This window comes from Musa acuminata, chromosome BXJ1-1, assembly GCF_036884655.1.
Source record: "Musa acuminata AAA Group cultivar baxijiao chromosome BXJ1-1, Cavendish_Baxijiao_AAA, whole genome shotgun sequence".
Classification (NCBI taxonomy): domain Eukaryota; kingdom Viridiplantae; phylum Streptophyta; class Magnoliopsida; order Zingiberales; family Musaceae; genus Musa; species Musa acuminata.
This window is the reverse complement of record NC_088327.1, coordinates 827,477-851,417: the sequence shown is the minus strand read 5'-3', so window position 1 is coordinate 851,417 and position 23,941 is coordinate 827,477. Positions and strand designations below refer to the sequence as shown.

At 39.3% G+C, this 23,941-nt stretch overlaps 1 protein-coding gene, 2 long non-coding RNA genes and 1 pseudogene across 3 annotated transcripts; 2 read left to right on the top strand and 2 right to left on the bottom strand.

The window, feature by feature from the left end:
- Positions 1–86: 86 nt before the first annotated feature.
- LOC135677792 (uncharacterized) lies at positions 87–3,606 on the bottom strand. The gene is made up of 2 exons (XR_010514753.1): positions 3,015–3,606; positions 87–352 (listed from the first exon to the last, which is right to left on the bottom strand). It is a non-coding gene; the product is annotated as an uncharacterized LOC135677792 (long non-coding RNA).
- A 383-nt stretch (positions 3,607–3,989) lies between these two features.
- Positions 3,990–8,906, top strand: LOC135677690 (uncharacterized; annotated as a pseudogene).
- A 570-nt stretch (positions 8,907–9,476) lies between these two features.
- On the top strand, positions 9,477–20,788 carry LOC135677745 (uncharacterized). The gene is made up of 4 exons (XR_010514747.1): positions 9,477–10,151; positions 19,832–20,167; positions 20,235–20,388; positions 20,504–20,788. It is a non-coding gene; the product is annotated as an uncharacterized LOC135677745 (long non-coding RNA).
- Positions 10,329–20,679, bottom strand: LOC135677617 (uncharacterized). The gene is made up of 6 exons (XM_065190007.1): positions 19,631–20,679; positions 17,585–17,645; positions 17,383–17,498; positions 15,180–15,270; positions 14,405–14,452; positions 10,329–10,733 (listed from the first exon to the last, which is right to left on the bottom strand). Exons 1-6 carry the CDS (start codon positions 20,677–20,679, stop codon positions 10,668–10,670), a joined length of 1,431 nt encoding a protein of 476 aa, XP_065046079.1. The 3' UTR covers positions 10,329–10,667.
- Positions 20,789–23,941: the final 3,153 nt, after the last annotated feature.

Here is a 23,941-nt window from a genome sequence, read left to right as displayed (position 1 = left end):
TGTGAAACAAAGACGATTTATCCAAGCATCATCATACTCACTCGATCAAATACTACACAGTAAGTACTTATGAAACAAAGACGAGATATTCAAGCATCATCATTTCAACAATTTCCTATATAATATCATCATACTCACTAAATCAAATACTTCCTGGACTCATGATATAGTCGATAGATACATGATTCTTCGTACAAACAAGCGTTCGACTCTGTGGTCAAATTACATGTAAAGCGCAAACTTTCGGTCCACTAAAACCAGCTCTCACCCGTCCTAATTTTCGTGTGTGCAGTCAGCTGTCTTCTTCATTAGTTTGTGCCTCGGGAGCCTTCATTTGTCGTGGAGACAGAACCTGTAATGGATTGAAGTGTGTCACACCTGAAGAGACAATAGTTACATAGACAATATGTATATCTAATTTCCTTTATCCTTTCGCACTCAAAATTTAATTTGAGAAGTTCCTCATCTACAAAACAACTTTTTCTAGAAGACATTGAAGAGCAGGAACATGCCAAGAGATTCTAAAGGAGGTAGAAGCACAAAACAAATAAGCAACCAGAACTTCGTAGCATATCATTCATTACATGCTCTGTTGTTCTCAATTAGATTCCACTTCAGTATCAGAATGGAATCGAATACAATTTTTTTTTAAAAATGTGTAGGTCAAATATCTCCACCTAAATAGAGTTTGTGCTAGAAATTTCTCAGATATGCATACAAATGACTGTTGGCATTAATGAAAATTAACAACAATATCCTCAATGGTAAAACCATCATCTGTTTATTACTCTATATCATCCCTAAACATAGTTCTTGCTATTCCAAAACATGGTTTCCCATCCCTATTTAACAAATGTGATTATAAGATTCAGTGACAGGCCTACAACTTGCGTATGATAACTCATCCCACCCCAAGCTAAATCTAAGTTTTGGTGGGTTCGTCCAATTTTAACTGGATCTGGTTTGGGAACCTGCAACCGGTATCCCTAGTCAATATCTGTCATTCTGACCTGGTACATCTTCATCTTACATTGTATGTACAAGCTGTACCCTGACCCTATATTGATATCCTCACTAAATTCACCCCTTCCCCACCCGATTTACAAAATACATTTAACCTTCCCCTTGTGTCTGGCAATTTTCTTCCCAGAGTTGTCTTACCAAGAACAAAGGATAATGCCACACCACAGCATTTATGGCAGGATGTTGACAATGATGCAGAGCAGCAAAATATGAGCCCTGATTGACAAGCAGGCACAGAGATCTTGATGAAGGTTGTACCCATGTTGCTTTTCATGGATAAACCAACGACAACTCCTATCCTTGCAAAATCATGGACATCTGATACCGAGCCTCTTATTTACCTTCACTGTCCATTCAAATTTGTTTTGTCGATCTTTGTCTTCTTCTCACTATCTCAGCTGATGGTATTAGGATAGTTTCAACAGGTTATTCATAATTATTTACAATGACAATCAAGCAATGTCTTCTTCCTTGGAGCCCACAAACTTGGCTGGAAATGGACCATAAAGCTCCAGCACATTAATTGATTTATCTACAGATTAATATCATTTTCATTTACAATTATCAACTAAAAAATGACTGTCTAAAGCATGGTAAATGATTAATATTACATATAAAGCCTGGTCGACCACATTGCAGATTATACCTTTAAAATAAGAACAAGAACATATAATAAACTAGTCTAGGTCCAACATATAAGGGGTGACATGCAATAAATGTTAGCTAAGGGCCATGATACATCAAACAAATATGGTGCAAGTCCATAAGAACGAACTCTCCAGTCTCCAATCAAAATTAGCTCATTATCTCATAGAAACACCAAATTCATTTGAAATTCCTAACCCTAACAGTGAAAGCTTTGATATGAATCCGTGTGCCTTCTCTCTATTTTGTTGACATTAAAGGCACCTCTATTATCTAATTTATTTTTCTATCAGGCTTAGCATATGGTCTTATACCGTATCAGTCACCTGAAGATGTCAATGAATTTATAATTTAGAGATGCTATTTTATATCCTGAAACAGAGGAAATACAACCAACAACTGCTTCCCATTGATATAAACTGACCCAACCTGCAAATAGCCCCAGCATCGTACAACCGGTGGTTGCATCAACATCTGATAATTTTCTCTCACAGATCTGATCTTCCGTTAGCACTATGTTAGAAACAAGATTAGCTTGTAGGCAATATGCATTAGATATTCCGTCTGCGCGGGCCACATTTATGGTTTCGAAGAATCAAGAGTTGGGATAAAATAGGAACAAAGATCCAAAACCGAGTGCAGGCAAGGAATATCAAGCTAAAACAGTAAAGCCGAAGATCAAAACCAACTGAAATAATAACACTAAAATATACTAAAATATAACGTGATAAAATCCTCATTTGGTTGAGGTAAACAATCTCGGGCAAACTAAAAGATAGGCCTAATATAAGAAAAAATAATGCACATTCTCTCTTGCAATAAGAGAAAAGGAGGAAGAGAAACTCACAAAAGGAAGAAACCTAGGAATATAGTATAAACTTCTCTGACACCTTCTCTCTTGTAATAAGAGAAATTGAGGAAAAAAAACTAACAAGAAACTCATAAAAGGAAGAAACCTTGGTATTTGGTATAAACTTCTCCGACACCTTCTCTCGTAATAAGAGAAACCGAGGAAGACAAACTCACAAAAGGGAGAAACAAGGAGGAATCCAAATGAGAAGACTTCCTCTCCTCACTTCTCTCTTTTTTCCTCTCTCGGTCTCTTTCTTCTTCTTTTTTTCTCTCTATTCCTCTCTGATCTCTGCACCGCACTGGATGGATTTTCTATCTGCATCTACGCGACTTTTATAGGCACGAAGAGGGGTTGCAACCTTACGCAACCTCTCTTTTTTTTTTTTTTTCTGTTTTATCTTACGGCAAATTTCGATAAAGAAACTAAATTTCTAAACTTTAGATTATATCACAGTTGAAGAGCAAAAATACTCTTTAAACATCTTGTTGCTCACCTTCGGCCGATGAGAGCCAACCACGCTCGTTGCTAAACGATATCATCTAATCCGAGGAGAGCGGATGCGACAGATTGAAATCCTCGAGCCCGGTGACGACCTCCACGAGGACGAAGGGGTGATTCTGGGGCGGGGCCCAGTAGGAGGCGCCGGGGACGAAGGGGAGCCAATCGGGGGCGTAGTGTTGGGCGACCATGCTTTGGATGGCGTCGTCAACGGGGGGCATCAAGCGGGCATCGCGTTCGCCAGAATCGGATCCGGATCCCGAGCTCGATTCCGATCCGGAATCCTCGGCGTCGACCACGGTATCCGCCAGGAACGCCGTGCGGCTGGAGCGGTGGCGGAGGGAGAGGCGGAGGGCGGCGGGAAGGAGGCGGCGCGGAGACTGGAATAGGGCTGGGAAAGAAAGAAATCGAGCCATTCGATCGAGTCACAAAAGAGCAGATGGGAGCAAAGAGGGGAGGGGATGCATAGACATAGGGAGGAGGTGGCGGCGCGTGGTGGGCCGTAAGGATTGGAGAAGGAATCGGGGATGGGAAGGGACCCACGGTTACCGTAGAAAACATCGGCGAGATGTAACAGCGTCATTAAGCATTCATTGCATGCAGACTTTTCGTTTATAGGGCAACGATTTATGTTTTATACCGATTAATTATCCAAATATTATAATCTATTTTGAAATTTTGATTATCCAATTAGGCAAGGATTTATGTTTTATCAGATAATCTATATGCATCATGTATAAAGAAAATATTTTGATTATATCAAGTATTTTATTATTATTATTATTATTATTATTATTATTCATAGGTGATATTATTATAATAAAGCCTCTGTGATCGGTGTGTTTGTTGTTAGGTTAAGTGGAAGGATGCTGAAAGGTTTCACAGTCAAAGAGGAGGATTTGAATGGGATCGGGACACCATCACATGGACCTGAGCTGCTGGCGTCGAGCACGCACGAGCGTCAACTCATCTGACTCGGTGAGGTCGGGTTTGAGAAGTCAACGTGGGCCCCGCGTGCCGAACTGTTAACGTTGACGTCGCCGTTAACGGAGTGACGGTAACGTCCCATTCGTAGGCTTCCGCCATTTTTATATGCGGACAGTTGGAGCGTCTCTCATCTCTTCCTCGAAAGAGAGCGCGATCTCGATTTCTAGGGCTACGGTTCCGAGCGTTGAAGGTTCTCGCTCCGATGGCGTTGCGGGCGTTCTACAACGAGATCAAGGGGATGATGAAGGTGAGGGAACTGCCCTCGTACCTGAAACCGAAGCTGCTTCGGGGGATCGCTACATCGAGAACCACATCGAGACCAGCTCCATCGAGCCCCTCTACCACGTCTGCTTCGGGGGCATGATCTTATCCTACCTTGTCGCCCTCCCCGAGGAACGCCACCACCGCGAGCACCAGCAGCGGCACGCCGGCGGCGGTCATCACTGATCGCGGTCGCCGCCTCCTCCCGATCCACCCAGGTCGAGCTCAGAACCCTGCACCTTAAATATCAGTTTTTCTTTATTCTTGAAGTTGAAGTAAGAACCAATAATTCAGAGTTTGTTGGTTTTGTTTGCCTATTTAATGTTGTTTCTACGAGGACTATACATTCATCCATCGTACGGATTTAATTTGCCCATGAACAATGGAATATTTTAAGCGATCATTATGCTGTTTTGTGAGATAGGATTTCCACTACTGCTAACAAACCGGGCAAATTATAAATTATCTCATGTAGTTAGAACTCTTTGATATCCCGATCTCTAAACTCAAAAAATTTATAATGAATCTATACAGTTATGAAAGTGAAATATCTAACTTCATTTACCTTAACATCGTCGATTTTACCGAAGAAAATATGAAAATGATGGACAAAAAAATAATTTCAATATCCCAATTACATATTCGATGGTGGCAGATGATGACGTTGTTGAGGGTCGTGGGTGATTATTGTGGATGAAGAAAAAGATCAACGATGAGAGATGGAGGCAAAGGGAGAGGAGGAAGAGTACGACGCAGATGTCGACGCTCTGCATCTGTATCGATGTTGCTCGGTAACTGCGTCGGCACTGACGCAGATGTAGATGTAAAACGACATTGCTCTGCATCTGCATCGGCACCAACAATGATGCGGGCAAGGGTGGCACCGCTCGACATCTGTGTCGGCGTCAACAACAATGCAAAGAAGGGCGACACTGTTATACATTTGCGTTGGTGTCGACAACGATGCAAGGAAGGGCAGCACCGCTATGCATTTGCGTCGATGCTGACGCAGTTGTCGAGTGACTCCGATGCAGATATAGAGCGTCGACATCTACATTGTCTTCTTCCTCCTCTCCCTTTGCATCACCTCTCGTCATTGCTCTTCCAACTCACCCACAATAGTCACCCGTGACCCCTAGTGGCGTCGTCGTTCGCCACCATTGAAAACGTAATTGAGATATTGAAATTACTTTTTTGTCTATCGTTTTCGTGCTTTCGTCAGTAAAACCGACAGCTTTAGGGTAAATAGAGCTAGATGTTTCACTTTCATAACTATAGCGATTCTAATATAAATTTTTTAAGTATAGGGACAGGGATGTTAAAGAAGTCTAACTACATGAGATAATTTATGATTAGCCCTAAAAAACCCTATTTGACTCTTAAAGAGCTTTTAGAGTCTTAGACAATATGTGAGAACGTTTATTAGAGAGGAGCAAGAATTGGGAGTGAATTGCTGATTACATAGATTTGACTCGTCATGTCAGGGAGTCAACATCAAATACTTGCAATATAAATTGACCAAGACTTGGAGAAATTATAAACTTGAGTATCATTAGGAAAGTTGCTTGTACTGCACATGCATCCTTGCCTGGGTGTGCAGTCTAAGTTGTAAAATGAATCTGTTGTTGGACTAAAACTGTTGCTTTAAAGCTAGTGATAATAATCTGAAAGCGAATCATGGACTGTTGGAAGCTGCTCATGCAACAATGTTCAGTTGATCAGTCATCTTGCCTTTGCTGCTGGACCTAATTTCCCCAACTGTGTTGATTTGCTGGCTTAAGTGAACCTTTAAAGGAGTTTATGATGTTTTATCTATATGAAGCATTGGTCTGTGTTTGCTTGCAGGTGATGAACTGAGAAAACAAGGGAAGAGAAGCCTTGGTATGAAGCAAACAGGTGCTTTTCAAGAAGTATTACTGACCAAATAAACAGCTATAAAATAAGAAGTGAATTCCCTTGTCGAGTGTCATAAATTTGATGATCAGAGATCGAAAACAACATGATACCCTGGGTAGGTTAGGAGTGGGCATGAAGTTGAATAAAAGTTGGCATGGGAAGGTCAAAATATGATCATGGACACAAGCATTCAAGGTTTTTCTAGTAACTTGACTGGAAATGTTCTTCCCATGTTACAATTTTTTTTTTTTTTCGCTTTTTTGTGTTGACCCTCTAAGATTGGTTAGAAGAAAAATCTGAGAAATTTTCTAACAGAGGAATAGTGTTGGAATATGGAACATCAGTTGTATGGTTAAGTGAAATATTTCTTATTATTTATGTAGATTAGGCTAATCCTGGGAGCCATGTCTAAGTCTTTTGAAATCAGTTGACTATAAACTGAGGAACTTGAAATTTTGAGCATCACCAAGTTGTTGAATAAATGAACCTGCTCTTAAGCATCGTAAATTAGGTGATTTAAAAATAGTTGTGAAACTGAAAGCAGTTGGCATGAGAAGGCCGAGAAATGGATAATGGATGCAGGCCTCAAAAGGCAATTTAGTAACTTGACTGGAAAATTTTCCATTTTCCATTTTCTGTGTATTCTATTGGAAATCCTTTCATCTTTTGAACTGCAGAGAGATCATTTTATAACAAAAGACATTGATGTAGGAATTGATGAAAAAATTATTGCTTTTATATATATGGAAACTCTGTAAGTTCAAGAGTTGAAACATGAAAAACTTCCATCTGCCTCAAAAGTTGGTGACACAATGCATTCAGAACATGTGTCATATATCATATGTCCTTCCTACCCTCTTGTTTGGCCATGCTTGATATGATCTTGTCCTAATATAGTGGGCGAGTCCCCTGTTATGGAGATCTCCCTTCATCTTCCCTAGCATAGGCTTGATTCCTTCTTCGATTTGTTTTCTCATTAAGAATACAAACTTATATGTTATTTCCCCATTTCTTTTATTTTGCTTTAGCATTTGAAGTTTTAGGTTTAATAATTATGATTGACCTATCATCGATGTTATACAAGAAGGCATTGTAGTTCATTTGTGCTTTGATGCAGCCACCTGAGAGCTACATGAGTTCATTTGTGCATGACACATGTAGCTGCCTTCTTATTAAATATTTGCTGAATTTACGTGATAACTTATGCAAGGTTGTGCTGGTTTGTATATATGCAAGGATGGAGTAGGATTAGCTAAGGTTGTATATATATATAATACACCTTAAACATGGGTTGTTTAAGGTCCGGTGGTGTATCAAACCCTGTTGACAAAGGTTGAGGGTTCAAAACCTCAATTGACACAATTTTAAAGATGTTAGCTAACTTAGTTGGTAAAGACATTGATAGTTTATCGTAAGGTCATGTGTTCGAATCCTACCTTCATCACTTATCTTTTGTAAAATAAAAAAAAAAGGTAGGGTTAGCTAGCTGGGCAAATCTTGACCACATGAGTCAGTGATACATCTCTTTTGTTGGAATCCTTCCTCTTTCCCATTCACACCATTATATTTCTTTATTTTCTCATCCTTTACTTTTTCATTTGCTTCCGTCTACCTCCGGGTATTGAATTATTGTGGATATTAAAATAATGAGGATTCATTTTGATGAATTGATCAGGAGGAATTGATGCTGCAGAAGTGAAAAAAGGGTCACTATGAGAATTTTATTGGAAAACTCCATGAATATCTAAACAGATCTGTCATGTTTAGGCTCTAAAATATCAAACAACTTCTTCAGCCAAATAAATGATGCAATATGGGTCTAAGAGAGGGGAAAAAGGAGTAAAATTGAATAATTTCAATGTTTAGCTTATTTTGATTCCCCATACCCAAGTCAGCATTTTTTTTATTACCTAGTACAAGATGCCAACCACCTGAATGTTTTAACATAGACGAGTCAGTATATAGACTGCAACGATGATTATGTACAGTCTACAGTCTGCAGGAGGAGATAACAAAGGCAGGGATGAATATTGGAAATGTTTACCCTATTCCTTGTGATACGTATATTACAAAGGATACTTTCTTGATAAATACTAGTCATCTTAAATGTATGAGATTTCTATCAGACATTATTTTTCGTGTGAATTTTTTCGCATTAATTTTCTGGCATACTGTCAAGCTGCTGTTTTTCAGATTAAGCTCAAAATTAGCATGCATCTAGAAACATAAATGGGTATATCTGAATTTTAATCTGCTTTATGATAGATCTCCATTTGCATCGGCTCACCTTCACACGGGGATCTGCCAATCTGCTTACTGTTCAAAGGATGCCAACTTCATTTTTAAGACCTTATATTTGCGTTTTCACCTCTATTTTCACTGAATTCTCCATAGCAAGGATGAAAATATTTCTTGAACATGATCGAATATGAGCTACAGGCATCCACAAAGCACTATGAAAAGTTAATCAATCGATTGTGGTATCAATGTCGAGTATCATTCATATCCACTACGCTCCGAGTCTGCATCATTCAGTTTGGACCTCACTTGATTTCATTTTCTTATTGTCAGGATTGAAGAGCATTTACAGGGAAGGCTAGAGATGGATACCTGCATTCCTTTTCTACTTCCCTAAGCCAACTTGCTTATAGTTTATTTGCAAAAACTGCAATATAAATTGGAAAAAAACAGTAGATTGCTGTTCTCCTTTCCTATATATTGTCACAAGTTCAAGTGTTTAACATTGCCTCTGATTCAAACTTTGTGTTTTTATGGCAAAAACAGCATTGTTCACCAGTACACAAGTAAATTTCTGCCTTTGTCTGTGCTGTAGTCATACTGATGCCTGTAAGCTACCTTGCTACTGAGTGGTCCTTGCTAACAATTATAAACTGTAACTCGAAGCTTCACCTTCGCAGGACTGCGTTTAATAAGTTGCTTCAGCATCTGTAGATTAAGCTGAATTACATCCAATAAATTGGAATATTATGGTATTGTTGCTGTTCTATAGTGTATGAATTACTTGGGAACATATGTTGTTGTACCATGGCAAACTTACTATTTTCTGTAAGGACGAAGCTACCCTTCCAATCAATCTCATTTACTGCTGTGAAATAAATATAATGACTGTGAGTGATTGTTAAGATGTGTCCCTGCAATTAAATTATACTTTTCACATGCTTGCTTTTTCTGTGCTGCAGTGCTAACTACATTCTGTTTGCATTTTTCTGCCCGCAAATCGATTGAAGACTGGGTTTTGGATGGGAGTTGATAGCAGTTTTGGCAACAATCATAAGAATATATGACATATCCTCTTAAATATTGTAGAAATACTGAAACTACATTCTGAAATTTAGTACAACCAGAGAGCAAATAAATGTGCGGGTCTTTTGAGGGTGCATGGCACAATGGATCAGTTCGGAACTGCTGGCTAAGAATTATGATGAGGCATACATTCACACATTAAAAGAGGGAATGAAATCAGGATAAATAAATAAACTATGTTGCACTTTTTCCATATGCAGTCAGTAACAGCAAAATTAACCAATTTTGTTTGTTGTTTCTACATAACACTTTACTGGAGAAGCAGTGCGCTAAGGATATCTGCAAGATGACAGGAATATGTCTGGTCTAAATGCATATTCTAATGCTACACAACATTATCATGCTATCCAGTCTGCTACTCAGCTTCACTATCTCTTCTGACATTTTTGGAGATTTCAAGACATCATTATTCAAATAATAGAAGCATTAATTTAGGTCTATATCATGTTTCCCACTGATCCACTAATAACAATCTGTCAATGGCAGATTGCCACATCAGCCTTTTTTTTTTTTTTTGCAGGACAGATTATCAATGTGGCCGATGCTCCAGTATTCTACCATTACCTCTGACATGGTTTTTTCTCAATAAGAAACTGATGCCAGTTCAGCTAACTGATCCAAGTTGACAAAAACCGGCTTCATCGGTATCCTCTTTGAGACTCAGGTCAGTCAACAATTACTACTACTAAGGCTGTACTGCCACATAAACGATCATGTTGCACAAAACCTACCCTAAAGAAAAGGCCATAACTAAATTGCTCTACAAGCTCAATTGTTAAGATGTAAGGTATTTTCATGGCAATAACTTCACTCAGGGTCTTTGTAGAGAGACCGGCAAAAATACCCAAGTCAAAAGCATTGAACTGATTCATGATATAAGCTTGAGAGACAAACTGAAGAATCCATGCCACTACTAGCATAGTTGGTGCATATTAGAACTACTTCCTCTTCTATATACAATGGCACTGAACAGAAACAATCACAACAGTCCTTGACTGTTGAATTGCTCAAAACTGGTCGTGGTTGTATCTGAGTAGGATCCTATAAATGACTGGGATGTACAACAAACTGAAAGGGATCAAAAGATGTGAAATACCCTTCACAGAAGAAAGCTCTTCAACTATGAGATCACAACAAAAAATGAAACTTGTGTCATCATCCCTTGCATGACAACAGAGCATTACCTTCGGAGCTGTGACTTTAAATGGAGTTGGTTTCTGGACTTAGCCATCAGACGAGACCTCAGCTGCATGGAATTTCATATAATATGAGATGGAAATATAGATTAAGTGTAAAATAATTAATTTCGCTACAAATCAAATAAACTAAACATTATTAGACGCTCAACTCAGCCAACACATTAACATAAGTCAAATTCAAGTTGTTGAATTAAAAGCACCAACTGTCGCATTTAGTCAAATGGATGCAACATCAATTAACCTCCTGGGGGTGTCAAAGCTTGAGAGTGGCCTCAAGCCTCACCTTACGAGGCAATGGATTTGCTGGAAGAGGAAAAATGCAACTTTTCCATCTAGTTGGATTCCTTAGTGCTAGTTGTTTTTTTTTAAAACAGAAAATGGGTTGATTATCCCAATTTGTTACATAAGAAAATTATAAAAAACAAAGAAAAAAAAACCCACCTCAGCTCCCTAGAGGAAACAGCTCAACAGTTAATGTTTATTGAGTCAGTTTGGTTCAGTTATTTATTGAGTCAGTTTGGTTCAGTTAGAATCAAGTAGAGATTTATTTAATATTTATTTATTATTAGAGTTCAAGTCCTGATGGACTCTAGGTGGAACTCTATAAATAGTGATGTAACCCTTTCTTTAAGGAATCAATCAATCGATGAAATGTTATTCCACTCTGTGGATAAACCCTAGGAGGCCGATCCTCTCGAAGTGATCAAAGAGGGCCGATCCCCTCGAAGCGATTAAGGAGGCCGATCCCCTCGAAGCGATCATTATCATTCCTATTTCTCCCCTTTCTTCCACGATAAGACTTTAGGGTCTTATCAATTGGTATCAGAGCGACGATAAGACTTTAGAGTCTTTATCATTTGGTATCAGAGCGACGATAAGACTTTAGGGTCTTATCATTTGGTATCAAAGCGACGATAAGACTTTAAGGTTTTATCATTTGGTATCAGAGCAACGAGCCTTGGCGCAGCACATCGCAGCCTTGCTTCCCTTCTTCCCCACCACCACTACAAGGCAACTCTTTCTCGACCATCATCGTTGCTTCTCCCCGACCAACGACGTTCGACCACCGTCGCTGCTTCTCCCCGACCAGCGACCTTCGACCACCGCTCGACCTCCTCGCTGCCCCATTTTGTTCAAAAAAAAAAAAAAAGAAGAAGAAACAAGAGAGGAAGAAAAAGCCACAGCCAGCGACGACGCTGCTCGCCACCCAGCCTGCCACCGTCGATTCCTATTTTCCACTGCAGCCTCAACCTCGGCAACGCCACCGCAGCCGCCCTCCAACAGCACACGCAGCAAGCTCTTGTGCGGCCGCTTCAACCTCGGCAACGCACGCACCGACTCCTCTTCTCAACCTCGGCCGCTTCAACGACACCATCGCGTCCTCAACCGCACACGATCCCTCAGCGTCACCAACGCCTCCTTCCGCAGTGCGGTAGAGACAAAGCAACGCTGCCTTCCATCCGCACCGTTGCAACCACCGTAGTGACAGGCCCTTGGCGACGCTGCCCCCAACCGCACCACCATCGTTGCCTCCCAGCTCTTAACAGTAGCGATCCCTCCACGCAACGACCACAGCAAGCATCGTTGCCTCCCACGCAGCGAACGCAGCTACATCCCTGCATCCTCGCAGCAACCCTTCATTCCAATAGTACTACCACCGATTGCATCACAACAACAGCACCGAATAGGGCAGTGATTTATGCCCTAGTCTTGACATCATAAACAAGAGTTGAGATTACAGATATGCAGTCTTACGAAATGGCCACCAATAACTCAGTGAAAGCACAAATGAAAGCATTGGAAATTAGAATTGAGAACCGGTTGCAAGAAATACTTAATGATTTCAAAAAGGACTTACTGGGGAGCCTTAGCAAATTTCAACAAGATGGGAGCTCAAGTTCTACGTTGCACAAATCTGAAAATACAGGAAAAGGGCCCCAAGATTGTGACACAAATTACTCACACATGAAGGTGGAATTTTCGAGATGGAAATATAGAGATCTGACCAATTGGATCTCTAAGGCAGAAATTTTTTTTCATTTTCACATAACCCCAGAAGAATCCAAGGTAGAAGTGGCCTCAATCTAGCTTGAGGGAGATGCACTCCAGTGGTACGATTGGTATAAAACTGTCTACGGAGTTCCTTCGTGGGAGAAGTTCAAAAGAGAGCTTCTTGTTCGATTTGGCCCATCCGAATATAAAAATATTGATGGCCAGCTCGCCAAAATTCATCGAACTTCTACGGTGTTGGAATATCAAAGTAGATTTGAAATATTATCAAATCAAGCTAGAGATTGGTTTGAACTTTGAACGACAGCTTCTGGATACATTTATTGAAGGGCTTAATTCGGAGATTCGATGTGAAGTTAAAGCTCGTCAACCCCGCACCATGATAGCTGCGATTTCATTTGCACGCCTGTATGAGGAGAGATCAGCAAAGGGTTTGTACTATAATGAAAAGTGGAGTATGAAGCACCGATGTAAACAAGGGCAACTTCTGATGATTGAACTAATTGGAGAGGAACCGAAAGCTAAGAATATAGACTCCGATCATGAAGGTATAAATTCTAATGAAGATGTTGAACCTACTATACATACAATGCATACATTAGCCGACTACTCTAACCCGCAAACTATGGAAGTTGGCGAAACTCTGGAACATCAACCTGTTATAGTTTTGATTGATACTGGTAGCACTAACAATTTTATGGATAGTGAGCCTGTTGATCGATTGGCCCACCACATTGAAGACTATGACAGATTCGAAGTAAAGATCGTTGATGGACGGATTTTCACTTGTGATAGCAAAGGTTCAAAGATAAAATTGATTATACAGGGCCAAAAGTTTCTTGCAACGATTACTACACTGAAAGACCGACCTGTTGCTTACACTATCAAAGAGTGGAGACCATACTTACTTGATCAACAGGTTGTGATACGTTGCAAATAGTCTATGGCTAAAGTGCTGAAAGAGAAGCTCCCCGAGATTGATGCTGCTCAACCTTGAGGACAAGGCTGATTTGAAGAGGGAGGAACTGTTAAGACCTTTTTTCTAAGCTTTTGAATAATGTTTATCGAGTCTATTTAGTTCGGTTGTTTATTGAGTCGGTTTGGTTCAGTTAGAGTCAAGTAGAGGTTTATTTAATATTTATTTATTATTAGAGTTCAAGTCCTGATGGACTCTGGGTGGAACTCTATAAATAGTGATGTAACCCTTTCTTTAAGGAATCAATCAATCAATGAAATATTATGCCACTCTGTGGACAAACCCTAGGAGGTCGATCCCCTCGAAGTGATCAAGGAGGGCTGATCCCCTCAAAGCGATCAAGGAGGCCGATCCCCTCGAAGCGATCATTATCATCCCTATTTCTCCCCTTTCTTCCACGATAAAACTTTAGGATCTTATCAATTGGTATCAGAGTGACGATAAGACTTTAGAGTCTTATCATTTGGTATCAGAGCGACGATAAGACTTCAGGGTCTTATCACCAGCAAGTTAAACAAGATCCACATATCAATTATATTACCCTCACTTTTATCCATGAAATAGGTATCAAGGGCTTATATCTAAGGTGGTAAATATATAAAATTATGGTTCACCAAAAACCTTTCATTTAAGCATAGAAGAAAATGAAATAATACCAAAAGTACAAGAATAAGCAACAATGGTATTGCATAAGACACTGGCTTGCTTTATGAAAATTGGAGTCCAACATACCCATTTCGTAAATTTCAGATGCTTGAGAACCTCCTCGGTTTCCAGTTCCTGCAATTATATGAAAGAATAACTTAGGTCAAGGACCCAAAATGATAAACCATTAATTATATGGTACGAAGAAAGACATGCACTAAGGACGACAGGTTTGCTTTAAGGATAAAACACAAAGGGTAAAAGAGAAAGAAGCAATATAAATTCATATATGAGGGCAGGCTTCTACAAGTTGGACATGATAAATGCCCAATGTGTCACTTGAGCCGGAACTTCTATATGCCCATACACATGGAAGTTTTGATGGTAGAGACAATATGGTTGATAAAAGGCAAGAAGCCCCACTTTGCCTTTATTGTTTATCCTCAAAATGATAATTTAAATATTTTTATATAAAAAAATAAAAAGCTTAGTTTATTACTAAAAGGCCCACGGGCTAGCTAGCAATGTCACAAAACAGGCAGGTCCAAAAACAGACAATGTCACAAACTAATAGTGCAGTCTTTCAAGCAAAGCTTCAAAAGAACAAGAGTCAATTTGCAGAACGAATAAAAAAAAGTTATATAACAGAATTACTACTTTGAAGCCAATCTTCAATTGATGCCTTCAGAAACCAATATCTTTCCATTCAGATGATAAGAATCTTACCAAGTTGATACGAATCATAGCATACTTGGAAGTTGAAGTATTGTAAAGAGGCATAAATTTACACAACCATCAAGAAAACAAATAACAGATACAAGAATGTAAAAACTGAAGTAGCGTGAATAAAAAAAACAGTCACCTGTGGAACAGCACAATCAGCATGAAATGGATCCCAAAGAACAGAACAAGAGCAATCCCAATCTTCACTTTGAACCACAAAAAGAGGTGCCCTGCAATGTAAATTGAGATTTTATTTCCTCAGCTATTTCAGAGATCATGCAAGAAACACCTAAACAGAAGAATGTAAAAGGGTTTTTAAGGCAAAATTATAAAATCTAGAAGTAACTAGGAATATAAAGCCTTTCTCGTTTGGTTAAAGATAAATAGTTACTTTTGATTTGCAATTTTCAAATATATATATGGAGGAAATAACATGAACACAAACATGAAACTAACATCTAATGGACCAGTTAAATGCGATTTTGATACTGTAAGTGCACTAAGAGACACAAAAATGATTAATATGATATGAAAGCAAGTGTAGTAGTAACACGACGATGTTGCAAAGTCATACCAGGATTTTTAATACCGTTCCGTACTGCCCGGTATGGGCAGTACATACCGATCCACCGGCTGACCGGCACACGAACCGCCGGCTACCAGGCGGTATCAGCCTAGTTACGACGAGGTGAGGAAGAAGAGTGTGTTCGAAGAAGAGGGAGAAGCATCGAAAGAAAGGGAGAAGCATCGAGAAAGAGTACTGCGGGGTCACCGATGCGCCATCACCAGCGTCTCGATGAACCTAAGCCCATCGAACCTCGACGCGAACTTGCCTTCCACGCCCTTTCTTGATCCCAATCCGACGCCGCCCTCCCTCGACGATCCCAATCCAGGAGGTAACTGCGAGGAGAGTCATACCTCTTTGGAGGGAGAGCTGGAGGCGTGGGGATCAGGGGAGGCGACCACGAGAGTAGTGGAAGAGGCGGCCGCGAGGAAGGCGACGAAGACCCTGACCTTCTTCATCTCTAAACGGTCTCCTTCGTCCACTGCCGCCGCACGGCGAACCTTCCAATGTCAATGTCATCTTTCTTCTCCCCACCTTAACGTCGAAGGCCACAGACGACGCGACAAGAAGGACGAGGCGACCGCTCGGTATGCCATATCTTCTTTATATCTTTATATTTTTTTATATAAAAAGATATATATCTTATATCTTTTTTTATATATTAATTATATATTTATATATTTAGTATCGTTCGGTACTAAAATTGATTTGTATTTTTTTTTAGGCGTACTGCTCAGTATGTCGTATCGTACTGAGCAACCGATACGATACGAAATTTTAATCCTCAAGTCATACAATATAGATTCACATGATTACAAGGTAGTTATTAAGACAAAAAGGAGTTCCAAATTATTAAGACAAAGAAACCCTCAGGTATGGATAAAATCATAAAAATATCCGGTGGAGATTTATAGTCATGTGAACATAACAATTGGGAGTTCCCCTTACATTCAACATTAGTTATCTCAATTGCCATCAACAACAAGTCACAATGTCTCAAATATTTATGGTCAATAATATGAATCTTTTTTTAATTGTCAAAGTAAAAGCAATCAAATCTTTGTTTATGGTTTCTAATAATTTTTTTTATATCTTAGTTTCTCTCTCCTCGCACCAGTAGTCATTACCTCGTCAAACTACGCTTCTACAAGTCTTCTTTAGATACTTCCATATTTTTCTAATAATTTTCAATCATCTTATATTTTTGTTGGAACTATGCCTAATATTCACAAATGTAAACATTTATAAACTATTTTTCAGATATTTCAAACATGCACCTCAACAATATTAATTTACTGTATGCATTTCCTCATAATTGTCCAAAATTGTGACCTTTAAATCATTACTAACCTTACAACTGACCTATACAAATTTCTTTATTAACTTGGAGAAAATTCTTATAACCCTCTCCAATTTAACCATCTCATTTAACTTAATATGTAGTCTCTTCATCCATATACTCTTCCCAGTTAGTAAATCTATCATATTTAAAACTTGTAGGAATTTTTCATTTATTTGTCTTAATTATCCTCTCATGTTTTCTTGGCATTGCTAAAGTCACAACTCCTACATACCCTAGAATCTGTAGTTTTTAGCTCCCATTAATCGAACCTATATCATCAACAAATAACATATATCATGAAACTTTATCTTGGTGAAAAGATAAAACCTCAAAGCAAAATCATTATACACCTGTAGCTACTGGAGAACTGGCAGACGTTCTCCTGAAGTCCTGACACTAGCATAAAGGAAAGTAGGAAACAAGTAAAAAAATCACCTGCGCCATTTTCCACAGACAATCCCCTCATCAGATCCATCTGAGCACAAAACCTCCCTGCACTGGACCCAATTACCAATGCTGCTTGGTTTCTGTGGCTTTCCATCATTCCATCCCTAATAATGGCGTGGGACACATTGCGCAAATTAGTCTTCGAAAGTACCAAATATATGATTATCAAGACTAGATCTTTATGACTTACATTCAAGTTTACTGAATGGGCAGAATCTATTTCAGAGGGTTCATCAAAATAATCATCTTCACTGCATTAAAAACAAAGCATCAGAAAATAATGCTGATCAAGGCTTGGACCACAAACTGAAGCTAGAGAGGACAAGTTTTAAGTCATCTAAACACCATTTGCACAACAATGCATGGAGTATCTTTTTGGTGATATAATGAAATGAAAGAAGAAAAAAAAAACATGAAGCTAAGAAAATTCAAATCAAGCAATGTGGTCAATTCCTTGACATAATGCATTTGAAGCACAAAAGCATACAGAAGACAATAATATTTGATCATATCAAGCAGCAAAGTCACTGGGCACCTGAGCGCTTGTCTAGGCACCTGGGCGAGGTGAGGCCCGAGCACCCACCTATTAGGCTAGGTGGGCATCTTCACTCAAGCATGGCCCAAGCGCTCGCCTGGGCCCAGGTACTGGGTAGGCCAAATGCTTGCCTTGTTCAACTCAAGCTAGGTTAATCCTGAGTTAAACCAAACAATTCTATCTAGTTTGATTGAACCAATTATCCATCGAGCCTAAGTCAAACCAAACACAAGACAACTAGTTTGATTGAACCAGTTATCTATCATAGAAAGCAAGAAACCACGTGCGAGAAGAATCCTAATTCAAAAACCCTCTTTTGCAATGCATTCCTGCATGGCGATGGAGTTCCTCCCATCGACAAATGACAACAGTAGCCTTCTTCCCTGGCAGTGTCTTCCTCCAGCAGCAACAGCAACGTCTTCCTTCGATGGTCGCAACAACGTCTTCCTCTGCCAGCAACGACTTCTTCCCCTCCCTCCCAGTATATCTCTCTTTTTCTCCTCATCCCTCCTACCTTTGCTCTTTCACCGCAGCCCTCTTATGTTCACCACAGCTCCCCAATCCCCCCCCTCCCTCTAGAAACCATGTGAGAGTGAACAACGACAATAGCCTTCTTTCCCAGCGATGACTTCCTCCAGCGACAGCGGACGTCTTCCTCCGACGATGGCGGCAACATCTTCCTCTGGCGGCAACGATGACTTCTTCCCCTCCCTCCCAGTATCTCTCTCTTCTTCTCCACCCTCCTACCTTTGCCTTATTCACCGCAGCCCCCTCATCCCAAAGCGCCCCCCCTTTCCCCTCCCTCTTTGCCATTCACCGCTGCGACTTTATTGTTGTTTGTCAATTTAAACTTAGATCAGTTGCCTGCTTTGTTGTTTGTCTATGTTTGTGAGAACAACAACTGCTTATTATAGTGAACAGAAATTGCCTTCTGCGCTTAGTAAATCAACAGTAAAATGTCGATTATAATATTTAGGAGCACCTCTACTTTTCTTGGGCAAGCGCCTAATGCCAAAGGCATTTTGGGACCATAGCGCCTAGCGCTTTTGACTACACAGATATCAAGGCATAAAAACACAATTTGTATCAGATTTTTTGTCAGAATCATATACTTGTGATAAGGACACTGCACGCTAGTAGTGTTTTCTTCACAAACCATGAATGGATAAAAGGTAAACACTTTGACAATTGTGGAGCTTGAGCTTATTCATCTAGCTAAAGATAGAGTCAACCTTTAAGCCTACTTTATTGCTTCATCAAGCTTCAAAAGTATTAAGCAAAAAAACATGGTTATTTTGGCATTCTTCAGCTATCAAACTTTTGCAAGTCTAGTTTTACTGAGTACTTTTGCATGCTAGTAGTGTTTTCTTCACAAACCATGAATGGATAATGGGTAAATACTTTGACAATTGTCAAGCTTATTCATCTAGCTAAAGATAGAGTCAACCTTTAAGCCTACTTTATTTCTTCATCAAACTTCAAGAACCAAAACTATTAAACAAAAAAACATGGTTATTTTGGCTTTCTTCAGCTATCAAACTTTTGCAAGTCTAGTTAGTGAACTACTTACTGAGTACTGAGTGCCATTGATCAGGTCTTAAAGAATAACATAAGAAAAATCCAAAATACGGCTGATACAAAATTCAACATGTTAGGAAGAGGTTGAAAAACTTGGAAGATAAGAGGAACCAAATATCATACTTGGAAACTGGACCAGAGCAGTCAGGAACTTCTACTTGAAAATCTTTACCAATTCGAGCTCCAGATGTATAAGGTTTATTGTCTGTCAACATGAATGATATAGAATATCCTCTGCAAGAGATTCGATTTGTATGATTGGAGTTTTCTCCTTCAGTATCAAGTGACTGACTTAATAAAGGCTTTGGTTTCTTTTTGAAGCAGGGCTGACAATACCATTCATCCACAGGAAGCTTTTTTACTCTAGGAACGCAACAGGACGGATGATATGCTTCTTCACAGTGGTCACAAATTAACATCTTCAATGGATCATCAAACAGCCTGCATGTTTTGCATTTTTGAGAAAGATTGGTACTGCCATCACAGAGACTTTCTGAAGCAGCATAGTTGCTGCTAGCACATGATTTCCCTAGAAGTCCATGAGTTTTAAGCACATAGATGCAGAGTTCCCTTGCTGATGCAAATTCACCCACCAGTTCCATGACATTAGATGAGGAACACTCACCAGTATCCTCTATATCTATTTTGAGGAAAGTTGAAGTAAGTTCCACATTAGATTTTGATGATGAACACCCGTCATTTACATTACAGCGATGCTCAAATGCAGATTTGGAAATCTTCCCATCAGATGCTTTGGATGGTACTTCAAATTTCCCAACAGAACATATACCACAGAGCCCTGAACTTGGAACCGACTCAACATCTGCGGTAACAATGTCAACAGTCTCTCTCTCAAAATCAGCTTTCCGAATTCCCAAAAGGTAATCCTCAGAACAACTGCAGGACTCAGAACTAAATTTTCTTTTTCTACTTTCCATATTATATTCTTCAGGGAGAAGAGCAACTGAGTTCCTATTTAACTTCCTTCTCTTGTAGACAAACTGTTCACTCTGATGCCTCAAACTCGAGCACATGCCACTGACAGTTGATACATCCGTCCAGCTTCTTGATGAAACTACAATCTCATTTGGTGATGGTTCATATTTTTCCTTCTCAGTATAAATGGAATTTCTGAAGCTATTCCAATGGCATTCTTCATGTTTTGGAGACATTTGATCTCCTTCAACACTCTGTGACCACCCCAAGATTTTAATATTGATGTATTTTCATTGGATGCATTAAAATAATAGGCAATGGTCATATAACTAGGATGAGGATCAAGGACAGCCTTGCAGCTGGCATGCCTTATACAAGTACTAACCCAGCAGAGTCAGGCAAGGGCATGTGCCAAAGGCATGTTAGTAACAACCCAAAGAATTAGGGTGGGCACACCCTCAGCACAGCACTTTGCCTGAACTCTACCGTATCAGTACAAGAAAAAGAATCTAAATTGTAATATTTCCAATTAGATCACAACTTATTAAAATTTGTTCCAGAAAAAACATGAAAGCCAGTCCTGCAAAATGTTTCTTGGAACATGAAATTGCAAAAGGTCAACTGAAAAATTGTAACATGACCCTGTGTATAAAATAAATAGGTCTACACATGTACACAATATAAATATACATGTAATTTGAATATGTACACATAGATAGACAGACAAACATACATCAGGACAAGGAAATAGCACTAATTTAAAAAGGTATGGACCTCACCATATGTATGTTAAGACTGTGGCTTAAAAGAGATACATGCATCTAGTGTAAATACAGGAATTAAGAGTCCCATATCCTAGTAAACATTTAAACACCCTTACATTGATTAAAAAAAGTTATTTTTTTAATGATTCCCATTCAAGTGTCATAGCAATTAATTTATTATCCAATCCGGGAAGTCAAATGCTATTAACATAGATTTCACCTTTGACACCAGAAAAGGATTTGATTTTATATTGTCCATCAATATGTTCAATAGGTCCCTACTTGTCGATGTAATACATAATGATCTTACAACCAAAATATTTCATGAGTAAGGAAACATGATTTAAAGAAGAGGATGGTAGGAAACAAACCCATCCAGTGTTATTAAGAGCATCGATTGATGTTTCACCAGAATCGGTATGAGACGGGTGGTACATACCAGTCCAGGCGTGAACTGGTACACGATCCGCCTCTATTACCAGCCAATCAGGTTCAGACCATTAAAAAAATATTTTAAAATAGATATTATGGCTCGCATTCATGTAGGTATGCTTCCTCTTCTCCTCGTCCTCTTCCTCCTGCTGTTCTTCCTCCACTGCATCCTCCCCTTCTTCATCTTCCTCCTTGCTCCTTTTTCTCCACCGTCTCCTCTTCTTCGTTTCTCTTCCTACTCTTCCTTCTTTCTCCTTTCTCCTTCTCTTCCTCCACTCCATCATCTTCTTCTCATTCTTCACCATCTTCGAAATGTCCATATATCATGTGTCAATACACCAATCCCGACTGACACAGACCAGCCAAGAATCTTCCAATATGCAAAACGATAATCCTTAATTGAGAGGTGCTCAGGCAAGCGAGGGGAGGCCCAAGCACCTCAAATCAACCTGCGCAAAGCCCTTGGGCTTGGGCACCGCAACTCTTTCACCTTCCATAACTCTTCTTTGGGCATCCTTAGTCTCCTTTGTTGCCATAGATCTCTTTCATCACCCTTTCCATCATTGGGTCTCTATCACCCATTTTTTGTTGGGTTCCCGTCGTCCTTTCCATCACCAAAAAAACTATTGCCCTCTTAACACGCTCTCCATCGCCACAGACATCGCAATATACCTCTTCCTAATTCATCTTAAATAGTTTGTCTACAATCAAAAGTTGGTTTCCCTTTTCTCTTGCTAGGCCAAATCCTTAATCATATTTTTTACAACTTTTATATCTGTGAGCACCACCTAGCTTCGCTCGAACAAGTGCCTAGCGTCTCAAGCATTTTGAAACCTTGACACCTTTAGCACCACCTTTGATAACACTGACCCTATCTCCATCCCCACCCTTCTCCCAAAAAAGAAGACACACAAAAATAGAGTATGGGTACATGGAAGGACATAAGAGGGTTAGAATTTGGATATGATCATATTCAGGGAAGATGGTTAATGAGACTACTAATTTACTGCTGTGTGTGAGAGAGAATAAAAAAATCATATGTTATAAACCACACAGCAAGAAGATGGTACCACACTATTAAACAAAAGTAAAGAGAAGAAAATGTTTGGTGACAATTTATGTGACATATGTGGTACCAAAGTTTTGGTACCACATATGCAACAAAAACAAAACTAAACTAAACACTAACCTCAAACAATTGATACCAAATTTTATAGGAGGAAAGAGAATAGATTAGAGGGGAAGAACAAGAGGGAAGAGAAGGTACTGATGATAATTTATGTGGCATATGTGGTTTGGTGAATAGATTGCACTGCATATACCATATGCTGAAGCAGGATGCAGCAATCCATATGATCGGATATCATATGACACAGTGGCCGCATAAAGCCACATGTGGCCACACGAGCTCGTAAGGCCACACAGTCTGCATGATGACCAATGGTTTAAAATATATAATGGGTTTTTATGTTTCTGCATAAGATATTTCCATTTGATATAACATATAGAAACCTTTCCGACCATGTGCATTTTTCAACAACCAACAATTAAGATTTACAAATTTATCTAAGACTACTTATGTTGTAAAGAAGCAAAAAAATTCTTTAGTAGTCTTTTATCAGTGTTTCATATATTGGCATGTAACTTGCATTACTGTGAATGCATGTGTCAAGCTAGGCTGTCATCTATACATAAAGTGTGATTACATTGGTCACATTTGTTCTGATATAAGTTTGTCAAGCTATGCTATCACCTATAAAACAAGTGTGTAAACACTGCTTATGATATATTTCATTAGTCACTTTTATTTCTTCTAATATTAAAAACTGTATATATTTTAACAAGGAATCTGCAAGTGTTTGCATATGCATGTGTACAATGCATATGCATTATCATTGACATGACAGCCTGTATAGCACTTTTCCTTTTTAGAATGTGATGTCCACATGGAGTGGCATGAAAATTCAAATCTATGCTCTAACCTGAATTTGAATTCATCACAAATATAAAATATACAATAGGATCAGAAAACAAAGGTGAAGGTAAGAAGATTGATTAGAAAAGGTACACTAGCAACTTGTGAAAAATAAAAAAAATGACATATCCAGTGCACAAGGCTCGTGCCAATGTGGGGTCAGAGGAGCAAGGTTCGTCATACCGCAGCATACCGCTCAATACAATGGTACATACTGGTCCGACAGAAGACCGATATGGGTGATACATCGATATGTCCTCATGTATCATGTGTCAGTATGCTCAGTACAGTTCAGTACATACCATACCGACAGCTGGTTGATACACC

Bases quoted from the DNA above. Each gene is read 5' to 3' on its own strand.
- LOC135677617 (XM_065190007.1), bottom strand. From the start codon at position 20,679: ATGTCTCCAAAACATGAAGAATGCCATTGGAATAGCTTCAGAAATTCC. The intron at 17,499-17,584 runs GTAAGTCATAAA...CGCCATTATTAG, and splicing joins CCCATTCAGTAAACTTGAAT to GGATGGAATGATGGAAAGCC. The intron at 14,453-15,179 runs GTGACTGTTTTT...ATATAATTGCAG, and splicing joins CTGATTGTGCTGTTCCACAG to GAACTGGAAACCGAGGAGGT.